At 42.3% G+C, this 20,922-nt stretch overlaps 1 protein-coding gene across 4 annotated transcripts in view; it reads left to right on the forward strand.

The window, feature by feature from the left end:
* Positions 1-20,922, forward strand: part of FUBP1 (far upstream element binding protein 1) — a 134,343-nt gene that overhangs the window by 12,286 nt on the left and 101,135 nt on the right. For 2 of the 4 annotated variants that reach the window (XM_029617456.1, XM_029617459.1), the window contains exons 4-12: positions 842-877; positions 1,027-1,066; positions 10,199-10,248; positions 16,638-16,709; positions 17,162-17,219; positions 19,985-20,147; positions 20,258-20,356; positions 20,449-20,550; positions 20,684-20,786. In XM_029617456.1, the coding sequence (XP_029473316.1) occupies positions 842-877; positions 1,027-1,066; positions 10,199-10,248; positions 16,638-16,709; positions 17,162-17,219; positions 19,985-20,147; positions 20,258-20,356; positions 20,449-20,550; positions 20,684-20,786 (723 nt within the window). The remainder of the gene's footprint in view (positions 1-841; positions 878-1,026; positions 1,067-10,198; positions 10,249-16,637; positions 16,710-17,161; positions 17,220-19,984; positions 20,148-20,257; positions 20,357-20,448; positions 20,551-20,683; positions 20,787-20,922) is intronic. The other 2 variants (XM_029617458.1, XM_029617457.1) reach the window with 2 other exon arrangements.

A 20,922-nucleotide genomic window follows, 5' to 3' on the forward strand; every position in this document is an offset into this window, starting at 1 on the left:
GGAGTGGTCTAAAGAAAGGAAGTAAGGTGTCTAAGGCTATAATTGTGTAGTGGCTGCAGGAAGCGATCAAATCAACTTACATTTCTAAAGGGTGCCTGCTGCCGGGGGGGGGGGGGGGGGGGTTTAAGGGTGCACACTGTGTTCTCAAACAGCTTCTTGGGCTGAGCCACAACAGGTGTCTGCATACATTTTACTGGGAAGTTATTGCACAGTTTTTGCTAGACATTATCGCTTGGATGTTTTGGCTCCGGCTTCCATGTGCTTTTGTAGAGTCTGCTTGTACTGTTGCTTTCTATATAGTATAGAGTTTTTAGTGGTTTTTAGTGCTGATCGCTTATGAGTTTTCCATTGTGCTTTTGGACAACTTCACCTTCTTCTGGCTCATTGGAGGGGATGGAGTTTTCTTAGAAGCTTGCTTAGAAATTTATGGTTGTTGCAGTCATCTTGGCTTGGGTACAAGTTAATAGTAAGGGATGGCAGGCAGGTGGCACATTGTGTTATGTACAGTGTCTGTGAAACTTTCACTGTCTCCATCTGCTGGCAGGGAGCCAAAATCCAGGATTCTGTACTGATCTATGGTACTACAGGAATGAAAATTAGCAGGTAAGAACCAATTTTCCTTAAACGTAGTTATTGTATTTTTCATGCTTTTTTGATTTGACAAAGGTAAGAGCAAGAAATTGATTTTATTGTGGGTTCCTGCTAGACCATTTGTTAAGTAGCATTTGTTGCTGCTGCTGCCTACCCTTGGTGGGTGGAAAGAGAGGTTGCTTAATAGAATATATCTCCGCTGCCAGCCACTTGGTCTCAGGATTTGAATTTTGCACATCCCACATTTCAGATGGAGCTGAAGCTGAGCTGCAAGGTGATAACCTTGGTAAGCATACTCTCCCTCCCCCCACAAGGGGAGGTCCAGTGATCTTGCTGGGTGGAGGCTCGGGAGGGAGGCAGTAGCAAAAGAGCTGTAATAAAATTGGCTCCTTGATTATGTGTAAAGTTTTGAAAATATTCAAATTTTCTTTGTAGCATTTGGTACACAGATGCCTCCAATGCATCAACCACAAAGGTAGGAACCTCTTAAGTTTATTTTTAATCTTTAATTCTTGTGCATGTTTTTATGTGTATTAAAGCAGTAGTCCTTTTTATATTTTTAAGGAAGTGTTTCCAAGTAAGTGAACATTGTTTCAGATGCCTTTTTATAAAGTTCCCTTTTCAGTGAATGAATAGTCATTTTCGATGTATTAAAAATTCTCACTTTTAGCCTTCTGCTACTGCTTAGCATTACTGAAATGTACTGCAAACCTTTTATTTTGTTTAAAAGAATAAGAAACAGAGCAAACATAACTTACTATTGGGTCTGTCCTACCCAAACTCCATAGTTTGCACTTAACAATGGCAGGAGAGAAGTGTGGGGCTGGTCTGTGTTCTTTAAATTAAAAAGAAAAAGGAAAAGTTCCTTTATAATGGGCATTGTAGGAAGGCAAAAGGGAGAGGATTTATTTTCTAAATGGAATATTTTCTTCCACCACTCATTTCGATTAATAATTTTTGTCAGTTAAGCACATCTATGATGGATGTTCTTGTTCTCGTGTGTGTTTGCATACTGAGCTCTCTAAATAGTGTTGTCATTTGCTGTATAGGATGGTCAATCACTAGTGCAGTTTGGTAACTGTAGTTCAGTTTCGATAGACAAACCTTTGTAAACTTATCTTGATTTCCAAATCAGCACTTCTTCTCTTGACTGTCTATTCATTGCTGCTTTCTTTTTAGCTTTATTGGTTTGCCATGCTCTTGATCTTTTCAACTCTTTGCTCTAGTACAGTGGTATTCAGTCCCAGCCCTTGAGGACTGCTAATGGGTCAGGTTTTCAGGATATCCTTAACGAATGTTTGAGATACTTTTGCATACAGTGGAAGTGATGTGCATGCAAATCTGCCTTATGCTGGGCATGACTACCACTGCTTTAGCACTTTAATACCAGTTTTATAAATGTGCCATATCTATCATATCAGGTAGCCTTAGACAGTTCAAATTGCAGACTGCAAGTGGGAAGAGGCAGCAACCACAGAAGAAATGCTATTTTCCTTTCTGGGGGTAGAGAGCTGGAATGTGCAGGCTGTGTTTGGAGGGAATGATTGTGATTATGTGAGGAGGAGGTTATATAGGGGATGGAGAGATTAGGTTTCTGAGGGGTTTGTCCATACAAGTTGACTTGCTTTAGGCCCTATGTATCCCTAAGGTCAAACCTATGTATGGTGGAGTTAGTGGTGCTAACGTTTTTAAAATATTTTTCCAGCCTTTACACTAGTTACTACATTTTTTTTGTCTTGACTGCTTCATCTCTTGATGCCTCTCAATTTGCCCTTGATATTCTTGAAAGTCCTACTACATCTGACCAACCACTTTGTGATCTCTCATCATTCTTGTTTTAATAGATATTTCAGCATCTTTAAACTTCATGAACACAGTCTCATTCTCCTCTCTAAGCAAGAAATGGACAAATAACATTCAGCACAGAGGAGATTTCCCTGTAGTCCAGGATGAAACTGAGTGTTCCTGGCTCTTGATGGTGAAAACATGTTTCTTCCATTGGAAGTTATGATGCCATCAGACTTGGGGGGGACGACATCTCCCCTTCTTACTGTTCCATAGATCTCTGGAGGATGGAGGGGAACAGGACATGACATTCCCATGCTCCTTTGGCCCTACAAGGGAACCCATCAATGTGGCCCTTAGGCCCAAAAGCTTGTCCATCCCTGCTCTTAGGGCTAGCAAAAAACTAGGTGCCTGAACTTTGGAGCCTGGCTCCTGTCACCAGACTCGAGTGGAAAAATTTGTGCCATATTGTAAGATTAAAAAGAGTTAATATTAGTTAACGATTGAGAAGCTAATTTCCTCAGGAAATTGAAAAGTCATGGGAAAGGAGGCTATGTCCTATTGTGGATTGGTAACTGGTTAAAAGACAGGATACTGAGTAGGACATTGTCAGAATGGGGATCTTTATGCCTGTTGAGATTTATTATTTTGCTCTGAGATTTTTTGGGTAGATTTTAAGAAATTGCGCGTAGGCGTCCATGTGCGTGCGCGCACACATGGACGCCCAATTTTATAACATGCATGCGCATGGCTGCTGTGCCAGAGGCCTCTGGCCCTGCCCCTTTTTCGAAGTACCGGGACTTGGATGAGTCCCGGAGCTTTATGCACATCGCCGAGCCTTTGTAAAATAGGCCTGGCGCGTGTAACGCTTTTAAAATCCTCCCCTTTGTCTATAGTAAAACTTCCTTTTTCTTGCAGTGTTTGAATTAACTGGCAGATGGCAGCCTAGCTCCTGCTGTCCAGAGGTGCTGGCATGCTTTGAACTTTTGTGCTGCATGATTCAAAGTATGACCTGGCCAGCAGTAGAGGGAGGAGAGGGCATAGCTTGATGATCTGTACTGCTGCAGTCCTCTAAATCGGGGACAGAAAAGAAATAGGAAAGTGCTTCTGTTCCTGCTAATGCTCGGATTCTGGTCTCCCTCGGTGATTCCACCAAGAATTGGGAGTTCTATGTGAAGGACTGCATTTTTCAGCCCTTACTGCATAATGGGTGAAACTATGGGCCTTGCTTAAAAGTTCATGAAAAATATATCCTAGTTTTGGACAATATGACACGCTAGAAAATAGAGGATATTTAAAATTTATTGTCCTGGAATCTCTAATATCTTAGAATATGATATGCTTATAAGTTAAAGGAAAAGCTGGATGTTCCTGAGGCTCTCTAGCAATATCCTATTCCTATTACCTTTCTACCAAAAGAAGAAAGGGGGATACAGTTGGATACATTCCAAAGTTCTGTCACTAAGGTGGGCACTATGGATGTATGAAACTTTTTTTTTTTGCTAACCTACTACCTGGCTTCATGAACAAAGCTATTTTATTAGTTACATAAGTTTGGGAATTCAATAAGGAATAGGCTTTTATAATTTCTTAAATGTGAAAGATTTCCCTTGACAAACTATTCATATTTTCCCAGATGTATTTAGATACAAAGTTTGTTTTTTTTTTGTTTTTGTCTTTTGTCTTAAAAACCTAGTGATGTGTTTTTTTTCTGATCTGTCTTTTGGCGGCAGTGTTTATAATCATCTGCATAGCTACCTGTTTGAGTTATAACAGAAGGAATCTTCCCTGAACTCAACAAATAACCCAGCAGATGAATGGATGACACTGTTCCTCTCCCCCCCCCCCCCCCTTTTTTTTTTTTCCTTGAATTTTCAGTCTAGCTTTTACTTCAGTTTACAATTTTTTTTTTCCTTGACTTTCCCTCTGAATCAGTTTCCCAACCTTTTCAAGCCCAGGGCACACCTACTTTAACAAAGTTGTGTGGCACACCAGCCTTTACACAGCAGGATGTGAAGACATGGCAAGAACTCATTTGGCTAAAAGAAGAGCTAGGGAAGTACTGCCTCTTCCAAATTTTAAAACAAAAGGGGAAAGGGGGCAAGGACACACACGAACATGTTATGATGTGTGCTTTCATAAAGGCTGATGTAATAAGACCCATGGCAAACAGGCCCTAGTTATGAGCGCAGGTTTTGATCACCTTATGCGGTTGAAGCTGCCGCTTCCGTGAGATGCAAAAAACAAATTATGGAAATTTGCACGCAGAAATCTGTGCACATACGGGAAAATGTGCATACCTAAGCACAGTAATGACCTATGTAATCAGCCACATCCGTACTCAAAAGCCGTGCCGATAATCCGCGCATAAAAGTGAGCGAGCGAATGGGTCTCCCTGTTAAGTGATACTATGACCCTGGAAAGTATTTTTAATATTTGAAATAACTATGCACCAATCTGGATGCTCGGGTGACAACATAGGCACTCAGCCGGGAATGAATATGGATGCTGTGGCGCCCAGAAAGGCACCTAGCAAATGTTGCCGCTCAGGTGCTGAGCTAGGCGCTTAGTTGGTCGCAAATCTATATGATCGGTTTCCCAGAAAAGTGCCTAGCTAAGCTGGCCAGTCGGACACCGAGATAGGCGCTCAGCTAGATAGTTCTCAGAACGCTCGGACACTGACATAGCCGCCACCCCCCCCCCCCCCCCCCCCCCCCCCCAAGTTGGCGCTGGCACTTAACTCATGCCCTGACCATGTCGGTAAAAAACTCACACTAGCTTTAGCACGGCTCCCTGCATTGCCTATGATTAGCTAATTGCCTCCTTAGCATCATTTGTGCAAGAAAAACTACGGGTCTGAAAGTGTTCATATGCGCTTTATTCCCGTGCACAAAACCCTTATTACATCCCCATATAGGGCTTTGCAAGCGAAAACGCGCATAGAGGCACTCACAAACCCGCAGCAGCTTCAGCGCACCTTATTACGTTGGCCCCATAATGTTTTATCAACACTAAGAAAGCACACACATTTGAAAAGTACTGAGAATTTTTTTTTAAATGAAAGGGAAGAACCTCAGACACTACCGCTAGTTAAGTTCCAATAGAAAATGGGGCAATGTCTTTATCCACACACTCTGACTTCAAACTTCCCAAGTCAGAATGGTGTTCATTTTAGGATAAGGGTTCCCAGTCCTGGATAGCTAACCAGAGAGATTCAACAGAACCCATCAGAATGTCTTAAATAATCCTAGCCTTAAATTTCTCAAGAACTAGCTCCAACATCAAAACTCCTTCCCAACACTTATGAAGTCTCTCTTATATATATCACTAACCTGCCCATCCCCTTTGTGTAGGTCCCTCCTATCACTTGCTATCCAAACTTAGGCTTGGATTCATCATTCCGCTATAAATATAGCGGAATGATGAGCCGCAACAAAAAAAGGAAGGGGTCAAGATAGTGAGCAGGCGGCCGCATCACAGTGGTGCGTTTTCGCCCATACTGCACACTTATTACCCCTGTAGTACCAGTGAAATAGCTGTAGCTATTTCCGGCGGTACTGCAGGTGATAATGTGTAATACATTATCGTCCACAGTGCTACAGGCCCCTAATTTCTCTAAACCCCACCCAAACTTCTCCCCTTTCCCTAATTTAAATGTTCAACTCAAGATGTGGTAGTTATCGCTTGCGATAAGGGATTTATCGCGTGCCCTAATGCATGAGATAACAGCCCATCGCAATTTGATTAATGACCCTGTTAGTTCTGTTGGACCTCCCATTGCAGGACATTTTTTAATAGTACAATGTAGTGAAACTCAAAACATGGGTCACACAGAATTTCAGAAAGGAGCTTTTACACTGATGGTGGTGGGGCTGTAATAGTTACCTTTCTGGACATATCAGCATTTGACACTGTTTTGCACAGCATCCTTTTGGATCTTTTAGAGAATATAGTGATTATAGTTCAAGTTTTGTTTTTTTTTTGTTGTTTTTTTATTTGTAATATGTATACTGTGGTAAACATAGCGAAAACACCAAGAAGTAAATGGAACCAAGACAAATATGGTTATCTATAGGTTAAATTACCTTCAGATACAACAATCAAATGAAATATGTAGTTAATGCAATAGGTCCCCAAATCCTTAATATCGTAATTCTGGTGTACAATGCTATACCGAATAATGTTGCGTAATCTGACATATGTACATAATTTTCTCTATTTTGATAAACATAACTCCCCAAACCACCCTCCCCACCTTTCCAGGTCTCCGCAGTTTATAAAAGCTATGTGAGAAGTACTGTAAAATAAAGTAATAAAATATGGATGAAATAAAATACTTTGAACTATATTAATCGACTCTGTGTTCCTTGCTAGCTGCCGTTTGGGCTATAGCTTGTCATTATGTCAGTGAAAGTATACATGAAGTCCAAGAGCTAAGTATCCGCCCCAGAGGATAGCATGTTCTGAGTATGTAACCAATGGATCATAGGTTGCCAAATAGCCTGAAATGTTTTCATGGCATCATATTTCACAGCAGTGAGACAAGACAAATGGTATTGACTGTGTAGTCTATCAAGAACCACTGCCATAGATGGGATGTCTGGTGACTTCCAAGCCTTAGCCAATTCAGCCCTAGCTGCTATAAAGACTTGGGTAAAGAATTTGATAGGTTTAGGAAAGCCTTCCAGAGGTACATGTAATAAGACACACTTAGGACTCAGTCCCTGGATCCAGGTACCACAGTATCTAACCAATCAAGGATCCCTTTCCAGAATAATAGTACCTTCGGGCATTGCCACCAATTATGATATAATTTATTTAAAGCTTTTTTTTTTGTATACTGATATTAGTAGCAACATCATATCGGTTTACATTAGAACTAAAGGTTGAAAATTTACAAATAACAGGTTACAGGGATGCGAAGAAAGGAACTAAGTTACAAAATGAACTAAGAAAGCAAGCAGAAAAACTGCTGTAAAAAGGCATAACATTTGCAAAAAGGAACATAGCAACAGTAAAATCGTAGTAGTAATATAGTGTAACAATGTAACGGAATGTTATACAATACTAAAAATCCTTATACAGAAGGACTGGATGGGATTAAGGAGAAAGAGGGCAGGAACCTTGTTTGAAGAGCCAAGTCTTTAAATTTGCTTTGAATCTAGTAGCAATAGGCTCAAGTCTGAGGGTTCTAGGTAGTGTATTCCAGGTGTGGGTCCGGCTATTGAAAGGGCACGTTCCCTGGTAGATGTAAGTTGTGCCTTTTTTAGGGAGGGTACGTGGAGGGTCCCTTTGGTGCTAGTGGGGCGATTGCAGCGAGTATATTGGAATGGTTCGTCTAGCAAGTCGGAGTTGTGGGTGTATATGGCTTTGGGTATAATATTAAGGGTTTTGTATAGGATACTAGAGGGGATAGGGAGCCAATGTAAATGGGATGATCTTAGTGTTTGGATAATTGCCAGGTTCTTGTGGCCTGGTTTGGCCTCTGTTGGAAACAGGATGCTTGGCTTGATGGACCCTTGGTCTGACCCAGCATGGCAATTTCTTATGTTCCTTGAGGATGGTGGTGATATGTTCATATTTACAAGTAAGAAATTGCCATGTTGGGTCAGACCAAGGGTCCATCAAGCCCAGCATCCTGTTTCCAACCGAGGCTTTATGAAATATCCCATGTCTCTTGTCCTGTATGTTTATTAATTGTAAGCTCTATTGAGAAGGGACTGTCTTTGTATGTTTGTACAGCTCTGCTTATGTCCTGAAGCACAATAGAAATGTTAAGTGGTGGTCTACTAGAGATTCCTCTCTTAGTTATCAGGCTTCTCTGCTTTGGAACGCATTGCCAATGGAAATTCGTGTTGAGTCTAACTTTACTAAGTTCAGGAAGGCAGTTAAAGCTTTACTTTTAAAACAGGCATTTAATACCTCCTTATAAGCAGGTATTTAAGATCTCCCAGGAAACAATTTAGCTGTAAACAGGTAAATGCCTTCCTGTAAATGATTGTTTAAATTTTAGGTAATTGCATTAAGAACTGTATTTGTTTGTGACTTTAACTTTTATTTATTTAAGACTTTTTATATACCATCTTTAGCAAATTTGTACAAGAACGGTTTACAACATTGAGCATAAAAATAAATACTAAACTTTCATAAAGTGAAAATAAAATAAAATTTTAAAAAGAATGAATAAAATTACATAGTAACATATCAATATCAATATTGCTAATTTCAATATTACTAAGGATGCACTAAGCTAGAAGTTTTCAGTAACCTACATAAGCATATTAATGTTAAATTCAAACTGCCTAATTTGTTCCTAACAATCAGGTTTAACTTACACACCTAGTTTATTATTTTAAATTGTTACCGTACTATGATGGCACACGAGTAATTTGTAATCTATACCACCCATATTTCTCTTTATCGTGCCCTTCTGTAAACCGTTGTGATGGTATTTAACTTAACTACGGTATAGAAAATTTTTTTAAATAAAATCCTTGTACCTAAAGAAATTAAAATTAAATTAAGTTAACTTTAAATTTAGCAAACATAAAAGATTTAAAAAAAAAAATAGGAAGAATAATAAGCACAGCATAATAGAAACAAGGGAGACTGCCCAGTCTCTTATTCAGTGGTTCTGAATGCTTCTCTAAAGAGATGTTTAATGATTTTTTTAAAATCCTTAATATTTGAGATTTGGCGTAGGGCATTCCCATGTATGGGCCCTGCTACAGAAAAAGCTCTTTGACGGGTAACGTGTAGTCTTGCTAAACTGACAGAAGGAACATCCAAAAGACTCATATTTTTTTTATCCTCTTTTGATTTAATGTATTCTTGCTTGGTTAACATGCTTTACAAGCGGTATATAAAATGTTAATAACCAGGGTACATTTCTGCATTGAGCATTGTACTTGCCAAATGCAGAAATTGGACAGCATTCTGAAACAATTTATTTTTGTTTTACCTTTTAAAATACTAAGTTGGGGTACATTGAGCACATACTCCCATTCAGGAATGAGGCTTATGGATTTTAGAATTAAAGGATATTTTAGCAATTACCTTTCTTTTGGAAGGGATGCATACTGTCAATAATATTCTTCATGATCATTATACTGATCATCAGTTACAGATTTGTGCTTTGGAAATGCTGGCATCCTTTGTTCTACTGGCAGAGAATTAAGACAGGCTAATGAGTAACTCTGGTGCTAGTCTTGGACTAGTAGCAGAGACTGCAAGTGAATACTGTTGCCATTGTGAAACATCTTCATCCCTACATAGGTTTCATAAGTATAACTGACCAACCTAGAAGTCAATACGGAATGAAGTTTTGAGTTGCTGTTGAAAAAATCTTACTAAAGATTAAATGCTTTTGCAGTATTAACTCAGGAGTTGGTTGCATTCATCTAATGATTTTTAATTTTTTTTCCCCTCAAAACCCAGTGGATGAAAAATACTTATCCCTATGATGCAGGCAACAACTTCAGTTTTAATAAAGTGAAGGGCAATATTAGTAACCATAACCACTTTACATAAAGTATTAACTAAAATGTGTGCAATATTACTTGCCAACCATTTTAAAACAGTATGAAATGTGGTATAAATAGATGTTTTCACTTATTTACTCAACATTTAATGTCACTGGTTGGTTTCCTTCTTGAGCTTCCAAACTAGATCAAAAGATGAAAGTTCTGTCTGTATATCAGGTCTGCTGTTGCTTTCTCTTCTATTTTGTTCAGTGGTAGCTCACTCCTGCCTTGCAAGTTTTGCATGGCTTTCAAGTTAAAGTAGTTTAATTACATATTTTCTATTTGTTTCAACTTTGTAGGTCTGTAATAGCAGAGGAGTATAAAGTACCTGATGGAATGGTTGGATTCAGTAAGTAACAAAAAAAGAGCCAAAGAAGCACAATAAAAAAACATAAAACAGGAGCAAAACAAAAACCACTATTAGTGGACCTACACAAACTCACAAGGTGTCAGCAGGCCAGTCATTGTACCATGCAATGCATGGACCACCTGGTCTAATTCATCTACTTTAGGACACCAAATCTATTTTTCCAAGAGTTTTTCGGAAATGCATATTAAAATTGTATTTTCTTTGCGTGTAGCCAGATGGACTCAGATCCAATGATTTTATGCTCACCTGCCAGCGGATGGCGACTGAGTCAGGTTTCAAAGGTGACGTTACCCTAGAGAACCCCTGCAATGACCTCAGCCCTTCAGTATTTCTCAGTCTCCAGCAAATGCAGACATGCTTTCCCTATGGGGATTGCTGTACCTTTTGGAAGAAGAAATTCTACATTTAAATTGGAGAAATAATTGAGCCCCGCTCTCCTGCAGTGTTACCTAAAGGTCCTTCCCTCAGCTGAGAATTCCTGATGTCATTTCAGACATTCCTCAGAGGTGTGCCTTGGTCCGGTAGCTAGTTCCTGGTTTGGACTTTGCTGCTGAAACAGCTGAAAGGCAGCGGGTGCTTGAAGCTGAGCGCAGGGGTAATGGCCAAAGCCCTTTCCCCCCGCAGCCGGAGACAGTCTCTGTACTCAGCTGGTAAGTGCTGAGACCAGGTAAGTTTAAAAAAAAAAAAAGAGGAATTCCTCCCAATTCAGAGATATTGGAGGGGTTTTGGTAAGACTTCCTCCGGTCTCCTTGCTCGGCGTGCCATATAGATGTCGTCCCCAATCACGTTGGGGTAAGTGGAAGTGAGTTTCTGAATGGGTTGAGGGGCCCCCGGTAGGCTAGGCCTCGCTTTAGGCTTGGTTGGCACACTATGTGGTAGGCCGCGGCGGTGCCATCTTGTGTGCGTTTTTGTTCCTGAATTGCCAACCATAGATCTTTGGTACGTGCAGTTTGTCTCTGTTCTGCGCATAACACAGCGCACAGGTTGTGTGGGTACCTTGCTGCGGCCTGCGTAGGCGCAGGAAATCTGCGTGCATAAAATTGTAAGCGTGAGCTATCTGAACATGCAGTTACCGTCGTCAAAGAAACATAAGCACCTTTCTCTCTGCGCTGCTTGTCATATTAGGGCTGTACAGTCTGACCTGGATACTTGCTTATGTCAGCACTATGAGGAAGCTTAGGGAAAGTTGGCCTCACTGGACTTTGCTAAGCCTGGCTCCTTCCATTCAGAGGATGAGTCAGCCACAGCTTTAACCGGAAGTACCCCGGGTCTGGGCAACCCCTGGGACAGGGAAATTTAGCAGCACTTACCTCAGTATCTCCTGGTTAGGCATGGGATGGCCGCCTTCTCTTGGGTGCAATTCTTTCAGGGCCTTCAAGCCTTCGTACAGGTGCAGTCTCCTACCTCACACCTGTCTGGATTGAATATCAGCCGGTAAGCTCTCCCTCTCCCAGTCCTGTTGGCAGACCTCGAGGCATGCCGCGACTCACCAAGTGTATCCCTGGCAGGGAACCCCGGACAGCAGATGAAGAAGAGGATCCAGATTCTTTGGAAGATGGGGAAATCCCCCCCCTGGTTTAGAACCTTATTGGACCATGTTATGGTTTTTCCATAGGGACGAATTGCCGGCCTTAGTTTCCCAGTTGCTGGGAGTTCTGGGGTGGACTCTGACGGAACCAAAGAAGAATCCTATTCTGATTTCCCTATGGAAAGCCTCTTGCTACTTTCCAGTGCTGGAAGCCATCCAGGAGTTGATTGACCTGGAATGGGATGCCTCAGAAGCAAGTTTTAAAGGTGGATAGGTGTTAGAAGCTCTATACCCACTGGATCCGGCAGCAAGAGAACATTTGCATTTTTCTAAAGTGGATGTGCTGGTCTGTGCCAGTGGAGGGAGGAGCAGTATTTAAAGGATGCGCATGATAGGTGGATGGAGTCCATCCTTAAACAGGCCTTTGACGCAATAGCAATGACCTTACAGATTTGCTTCTTGTTGTGCCCTGGTAGCTCGTTCATGCCTGCTCCTTTATCAGGAGATGGATGACTCGGGGGGGTGGGGGGGAATTCCAGAGTGGTTATGGAATCTGCCACCGGCTTTTTAGGTGATGCATGCTCGGACCTAGTCCAAAACTTGGCCAGAGGAGTGGCCTCAGTAATGGCAGCCAAAAGAGAACTATGGCTGTGGAATTGGTTAGCTGATGCAACCTTCAAGGCAAATCTCACAAAGATGCCCTTTAAAGGATTACTCCTCTTTGAAAGCGAATTGGAAAAGCTGGCTGGAAAATAGGGCGAATCTCCAGTGCCCCAGCTACCGGAAGATAAGAGAACCCCTCACCCATGAGGGGTTGATCCTGGGGCTCCCAATGCTTTTGCCCCTACAGAAACTCAACATTTCAGAGTTCTCGATTGTTTGGGAGGTCTGTCTTTTCGGCGTCAGCCCAAGAGAGGGTCAGACTCTAGTTCAGTTTCGTCCCGAACCCCCCAATGAAGTTTTGCCATCCCACCCTCTGAATGAGATAAGGGGTTGAGTTGAGATCACTTCGGATAAATGAGTACTGGAGGTCATATGAGAAGGATATGTGCTGGAATTTTGCAGCACTCCTCAGGATATATTCATATCATCTCCTTGCCACTCCCAGCTCAAGAAGCAGGCAGTGGAGACTATCCTGTTAAGGCTCCTTAGGATGAGGGCTATAATCCCCGTACCTGCGCCCCAGGAAAATAGGGCTGTGGGGTGTTATTCCATCTATATCATCGTACCCAAGAAGGAAGTTTCCTTTTGCCCCGTCCTGGACTTCAAGAGCTTCAACCGACATCTATGAATGATTAATTTCCGCATGGAAACCCTACTTTCTGTGATGATGGCCATACAATCAGGAGAGTTCTTAACCTCCCTGGACCTATCCGAGGCCTACCTATATATGCCAATCTGGCAAGAATGCCATTTCCTACGCTTTGCTGTACTGGGTCTCCATTATCAGTTCCGGGCATTGCCCTTAAGCGTGGCCACATCCCCAGAACCTTTTCCAAGATATGGTGGTTGTAGTGGCAGCATTGAGAAAAGAGGGAATCCTGGTGCTCCCGTACTTTGACAAGTGGTTGATACGGGCCAAGTCCATGGAAGAGAATCTCCGGGTGATCAGCAGGGTGACATCCTTCGTTCAGGAGCTCGGTTGGGTCATAAACCTGGACAAAAGCAGTCTCAAACCCTCCCAGTCCTTGGAATATCTGGGATTCTGGTTCAACACCAAGCAGGGCAAGGTAGTCTTCCAAGTGCGTCTGTTGATGAACATGATACGCCCGACAGCATGGAGCTATCTTCAAGTCCTCGGTTTGATGGCGCAACCCAGGAAGTAGTGCCGTGGACGAGAGCACACATGCGACCACTTCAGCGCGCTCTGCTGTCATGTTGGAACCTACTGTCTCAAGACTATTCGATTTGCCTCCACTTACCAATGGAAGTATGCTCTTGGTTCCAGTGGTGGCTGCAAGAAGTTCATCTGGGCAAGGGTGTACTCCTGTTCCCTCCAAACTGGCTGGTCCTCAACAGATGTGATCCTCTGGGGCCTGGGAGTTCACTGTCAAGAACTGGAGGCCCTCTGGAACACAAACCGCCTGGAAGTCTGGGCAGTCAGATTGGCGTGTCTACAATTCAGCCATATACTCCAGGGTCAAGCGGTCCACGTAACGTTGGACAACGCAACAACGGTAGCTTACATCAACCGCCAGGGTGGAACCAAAAGCCAGCAAGTGTCACAGGAGAGAGATCGCCTTATGGAATGGGTGGAAATACATCTTCAGGTGATCCTAGCTTCCCACATTGCAGGAAAAGACAATGTCAGAACAGATTTTCTAAGCAGGGAGAGTCTGGATCTAGGAGAGGGCGTTGTCTGTCAAAGCCTTTCAGCTGGTATTAGATTGCTGGGGTCTCCCATCCATCGACCTGCTGGCTGCATCTCACAATGCGAAGGTTCCCCGATTCTTCAGTCGCAGGAGAGATCAGTTGACCCTGGGGATCGATGCTTTCATTCAGACCTGGCAGGAAGAGGAGCTGCTATATGCCTTCCCTCCGTGGCCCCTCCTAGGCAGGGTCATCATTATCAGAATTGAGCTCCACAAGAGATTAGTCCTACTGGTAGCTCCAGATTGGCCCAGGCGTCCGTGTTATGCGGAGATGTGGAGACTCCTGGTGAGAAGACCCTCCTGTGCCTGCCACCACACAGGGACCTGCTACAGCAGTGACTGGTCCTTCACGAGGAACCGACTTGATTCTGTCTTATGGTCTAGCCATTGAGAGGGCTCACCTAATGAAGCGAGGATATTCGGCAGCAGTAATTGCCATATTATTCCACGCGCGGAAGTTCTCTAAGTCCCTAGCGCATGTGCAGGTCTGGCGAGTATTTGAGGCCTGGTGCGAGGAATGCAGTGTTTCCCCTTGGATGATCAAAAACCCACTCATTCTGGAATTTTTGCAAGACGGCTTGTATAAATGTTTGATCCTTAACTCTTTGAAGGTCCAGGTAGCGGCTGTCTCCTTTTCAGGGGCGAGGTGAACAGAACCTGCTTGTCTACTCTCCAGACATGACCTGTTTTCTGCAAGGGGTGAAGCACCTCCAGCCACCCCTATGGTGGCCGGTTTCTTTGTAGACTCTTAATCTAGTATTGGAGTTTTTGGCAGGGCCCTCCTTTCAGCTGCTCCGCAGTCTTTCCTTGCATTTATTAACCCTGAAAATGGTGTTCCTGGTGGCTATACGCTTGGCATGTCTCTTCTCTGAACTACAGACGTTGTCACAGCTTCATACCGTTCCATCCTTCTTGCCCAAGGTGGTCTCTGAGTTTCATTTGAATCGGTCCATTTCGTTGCCATCCCTAGATAAGCACAAAGACGCAGAAGAATACCACCTCCTCTGCCATTTGAATGTCGGTAGGCTTTTGGTGCAGTATCTGGAAGTTTCTAAACCGGTCCAAAAGACGGACTGCCTGTTTGTCCTTCATGGTGGAAGGAAGCAGGACTAGCCAGCTTCTTGGGCTACCATAGCTCGCTGGATTAAGGAGGTGGTCATAGGAGTCTATGTGGAGGCAGGAAAGCCATTACCCCTTCAGGTTAAAGCTCATTCCAATAGGGCTCAGGCAGTCTTGTGTGCGGAAGCTAGCCTGCTGTCTCCCATCGACATCTGAGCAGTGACGTGGTCCTCTTGTCACATCTTCTCCAGGTTCTATTGTTTGGACGTTCAGGCCCGGGAGGATGCAGTCTTTGGAAGGGCAATGTTAAATGGAGTATGGGCAGCCTCTCCCGTAGGCTAGGAAATGGAGAAATTACTTACTCTGATAATTTCGTTTTCCTTAGTGTAGACAGTATCCCACCCACGGGCTGCTCAATAACGATGCCAAGGATTCACCTGTGGAGTGGATATTGATTAGAAGAGATTACAGGTAAGCCATTATCCAGTTCCTAGATCAGGGCATCTATAATCTTGCTGGGGTTCAGTGTTGGGTTGAATACAGTTACGGTTATCCATTTTTAATAGTTTTTTCAATTAATATTTCCACAGTGGCTTTTGAAGAGAATACATAAGGGCTGATGTCACTCCATGGGTGTATCTAGGGTGAGATCAGCTTTGAAACCTGACTCCATCTGCTGGGAGGGGAGCATAAACTCATTGGTCCTGAGTCCCATCTGCCCATCTGTCAACACTAAGGAAAACAAAATTCAGGTAAGTAATTTCTCCATTATGCTTGGTTTTGATCAAATACAGGATAAGACTGATTGTCTAGATATAGATATACACAATTTTTTAATGTGCATTTCCAAAAAAAACTCTTGAAAAATAGATTTGGTGTCCCAAGATGGATGAATGAATTAGACTGAGTGGCCTGTGCATTGTAGGGCACACTGACTGGCTTTCTGACACCTTGTGGGTTTGTGTAGGTCCACTTTGTGTGGTAGTGGTTTTTGTTTCCCTCTTGTTTTGTGGATTCATTAAGTATCATACTGAGGTGTGGGTAATTCCAGTCCACAAGAGTCATAAATAGTTCTGGTTTTCATGATAGCCACAATGAAAGTTCAGTGATTTGCATGCACTGCCACCATAGAATGCAAATCTCATGCATATTCATTGTGGATATCCTGAAAATCAGACCTGTGGCTGCTGAGTACCAGAGTTCTTCACACCTGTATTAAATTATTCAAGTATGTGCCTACTTATTTTGTAAATTACTACAGAACATAGGGTTCTTTATATCAAATGCACATGTAAATACTGTAAACAGCAAAAATATTTGAAAACAATTGTTTTAAATTTTACACACTGCCAAAGTATTTCTATATGTATTTCTATTTTGTGACATACTTTCCTTCCCTCTTATTCAAGTAATTGGCAGAGGAGGTGAGCAGATTTCACGCATTCAGCAAGAATCTGGATGCAAGATACAGATTGCTCCTGGTAAGATGTTTTCACAGGTTTATTGTGATTTTATATTTAAAAAGATTGCAACAAAATAACACTTCTAATTTGCTTTGCTTATATAAATACTTTAAAGGGGATGAGGACTTTATGTCCCTATTTGGCTGTAGAAGCTTAAAGCTGAAAAGGTTAAAGCAGTTTATGTGCATGCATAAGTTAATTACCTTGGAAACAACACATTTGATAAATTGATAAATGCTTTTGAATGCCTATTTCATCATGGTATACTGCAGTCATAATTGCCTGGAAATTTACTTAAAAGTTTGTTGACTAGTTCAGTGGCTTGGCAATAGTGATGTAGCACAGAACAATAAGGAAGCCCAAATTGCTATAAACTAGAACTAAAACTGCTCCGAATGAACTTGATCAATATTTTGTCTACTCCTAGTGTGTTTGAATCATATTGTTAAAATTATAACCCTTGTTTTTAGATAGCGGTGGCCTACCTGAAAGATCTTGCATGTTAACGGGAACACCTGAGTCAGTTCAGTAAGTTAGATTTTATCTTAATCTGTTAACATTTCTATGGAAAACAAAATTTTAGTTTTATATAGGATGTCATGAGACATCTCTTGATACATATTTTGAAAACTTTAAAAGAAAACTAAATCAATATCAAAATATTTGAAGTGACCCTTTGTTCATTGAGCAGCATTATATTTAAATGTGCCACAAATGTTAATTAGCAACACTTTTTGGTTTTTGCTTTGTGTGTGGACCTGCTTATATACAAACCTTTGCTTATATACAAACCTTTGCATTACACTGTGGAGTTGCCGAAATAAAATCTAAAAATCTTTGCATTAAGAAGTGTGGACATTTAAATTCCTCTGCACATTTTCCTGTGGATTGCTGTGATTTAATACGTGCAGTAAGCTCCTGCTTTGCTTTCTGAAACATTTATTTGAAACATTTCTTCTTTTTGTTTTTTTTAAATAATTTTCCATTATTTAGAGTAGAAAATTATATTCCATGGAAATAGGCTGTACTAAAAAAAAAAAAAAATTTCACAGGTTTAACCTGGCAATATGACATGGCACGATGATTGAATGCAAAAGGAGCTTTCCTAGCATGTAGCCAGATGAACTCAGGTTTGTGCTACCCTGCCAGCAGATGGAGACTGAGTCAGGTTTCAAAGCTGATGTTACTCTAGATACACCCCTGTAGTGACATCAGCCCTTCAGTATTTCTGTCTCCAGCAGATGCAGACATGTTTTCCCTATGGGGATCCGCCGTATCTTTTGGAAGAAGAAATTATATTTTTAAATTGGAGAAAAGATTGAGCCTCTCTGTCCTGCGGTGGTAGCTAAAGTTCCCTCCCCCAGTTGAGAATTCCTGAGGTGATTTCCGAGATCCCTCAGAGGTTTGCCTTGGTCCGGTAGCCGGTTCCTGGCGTGGACTTTGCTGCTCAAGCAGCTGAAAGTCAGCAAGTGCAGGAAGCCAAGCGTGGCGGTGACGGCCAAAGCCCTCTTCCCCTGCAGCCGGAAACTGTCTCTGTACTCAGCCAGTAAGCACTGAGCCCAGACAAGTTTAAAAAAAAAATGTACTGATCCAGAGACAGTTGGAGGGATCTCTAGTAGGTTTCCTCTGGTCTCCATGCTTGATGCGCCATACTGCTCCCAGGGGGGGTAAGGGGAATTGAGTCTCTGAGCAGATTGAGCAGTCCCCGGTGGGCTAGACTCTGCTTTAGGAGCACTCATGGTTGACCTCATCGGCGCCATCTTGCGCACATTTCTGTGAGTGCAGTAAAGCCCTACATAGGATGCCGGTATGCACAGTGTGTTGGCTCTGCGCCTGCGCTATTCGCGTAACGTCAGTGCATACTTACGTGCACAACGTCATAAGTGCATGTAGGAAAAGCTGAGCGCATGGACAGAGTGTGTGCCTCGTGCCCCATCTAGGCGCACTAAATTTGTGCATATACAATTTTTTTAGCGCGAACAGATTGGAACGTACAGTTACCACTGCCAGTGGCGCTAGCAACCAAGAAACGTAAGCGCTTTGCTCTCTGTGCTACTTGTATTAGGGCTTCACAGCCTGACCTGAATTCCAACCTGTGTCAGAACTGTTGAGGAAGCCCAAGGAGAATTCGCATCTTCTGACTTTGCTAAGCCCGACTGCTCCCATTCAGATGATGGGTTAGCCACAGCGTTAACTGGAAGCACCTCGGATCTGAGTATCCCCAGGACTGGGTCATCCGTGGGAGAAGGAAATTCAGTGACACCTACCCCAGTACTTCCTGGGCTAGACATGGACCTGGCTGCCTTCTCTTGGTGGAATTTTTCCAGGGCCTGCAAGCCGTCTGCTATTTCATTTGCCCCTGTCCAGACGGATCCTCAGCCGGTAAGCCCTCCTCTCCCAGTCCTATCGGCAGACCTTGAGGCATGTCTCACCTCACCAGGGTTATCCCTGGCAGGGATCCGGACAACAGGGAGGAGAATACAAATTCCTTGGAAGATAGGGAAATCCCCCCCCACCCCCAGTTTAGAACTGTATCAGACCATATTACAGTTTTTTCCATAGAGACTAATTGCCGGCCCTGGTTTCCCAGACCCTGAAGATGCTGGGAATTCCTGTGACAGAACCAAAAAAGAACCCCATTGGTGCCCTCTTGGTACTTCCAGTACTGGAAGCCATCCAGGAGTTGATTGACCTGGAATGGGATGCTCCAGAAGCAAGTTTTAAAGGGGGACGAGCATTAGAAGTTCTATACCCACTGGATCCGGCTGTGAGAGAGCATTTGTGTTTCCTTAAAGTGCATGCGTGATGGTCTGTGCTGGCTCTAAGTGAACAACTATCCCAGCGGAAGGAGGAGCGACCTTTAAATTATGCGCACGATGGACGGATGGAGTCCATCATTAAACAGGCCTTTGCTGCATCAATCACCTTACAGATTGCTTCTTGTTGCACCCTGGTAGCTCGTTCTTGCCTACTCCATCTGTCTACACTAAGGAAAACGAAATTATCAGATAAGAAATTTCTCCAATTTGCTTGCCATATGTAATTTGTGTAGTGTGTATTAAAAAAATCACTGCTTGTTTTTATATCTATTTAGTTCCATGGTTATAGCATGGTTTTAATTTGTTACAGACCCAATCTCCCATGAAGGTACAGACTATAGAATTGTGGCATTTGTTTATTTTTCTGCATTTCTTGTCATATGTCAAACATTTGAAGAAAAATTTTTGTTTTTATTATGATTGTGTGAGTCCAGCTTGAGTCTCTTGTTTGCTACTTTTTATTTTTTATGACAGGTCAGCAAAAAGGTTACTTGATCAGATAGTTGAAAAGGGGAGACCTACGCCTGGTTTTCATCATGGTGACGGTCCGGGAAATGCAGTCCAGGAGTTAATGATTCCAGCCAGTAAAGCAGGATTGGTGATTGGAAAAGGTGGCGAGACAATTAAGCAGCTTCAGGTAAGACTGTTCTTCACTGGTATTCTTTTCTTTTTATTTTATTTTTTTGTGGGGAAGGTAAGATTATGATAAATTGTGCATATTGTACAAGGAAATATGTTGTCAAACAGGAACGAGCAGGAGTCAAGATGGTCATGATTCAAGATGGTCCACAGAATACTGGTTCAGACAAGCCACTTAGGATCACAGGAGACCCTTACAAAGTTCAAGTAAAGTTAACTGCATTTTTAATACTTATGACTTTTCAACATAGAAAAATATATACTGGGATCTTAATTGCTGTTTTTTTTTCTCACTTTAGCAAGCCAAGGAAATGGTGTTGGAGTTAATCCGTGACCAAGGTGGTTTCAGAGAAGCACGAAATGAATATGGTTCAAGATTAGGAGGAAACGAAGGGATTGATGTAAGTACATTGGGTATGCAAGCCTTACAAATGTGCATTTAGTGTGAGAAAATTGAAAGCTGACATACATAGATGAGTAGTAAGTTTAGTTCATGTCTGTTAAAATATTTTTTATTCTTTTTTTTCCCCTAAGGTGCCAATACCACGCTTTGCTGTTGGAATTGTAATAGGTAGAAATGGTGAAATGATCAAGAAAATACAGAATGATGCAGGAGTTAGAATTCAGTTTAAACCAGGTATGGCATTATTTATATTCAGATTGATATTTTAAAGCAGGCCAATTTTTCACCTACCAAGAGCCAAAAAAACACTGTTTAGGGTCAAAAAGTCACTTTTTTTTGTACTGCCTTCCTGTAGGTCATGACTTATTCA

This window comes from Rhinatrema bivittatum, chromosome 10 (assembly GCF_901001135.1).
Source record: "Rhinatrema bivittatum chromosome 10, aRhiBiv1.1, whole genome shotgun sequence".
Lineage (NCBI taxonomy): Eukaryota > Metazoa > Chordata > Amphibia > Gymnophiona > Rhinatrematidae > Rhinatrema > Rhinatrema bivittatum.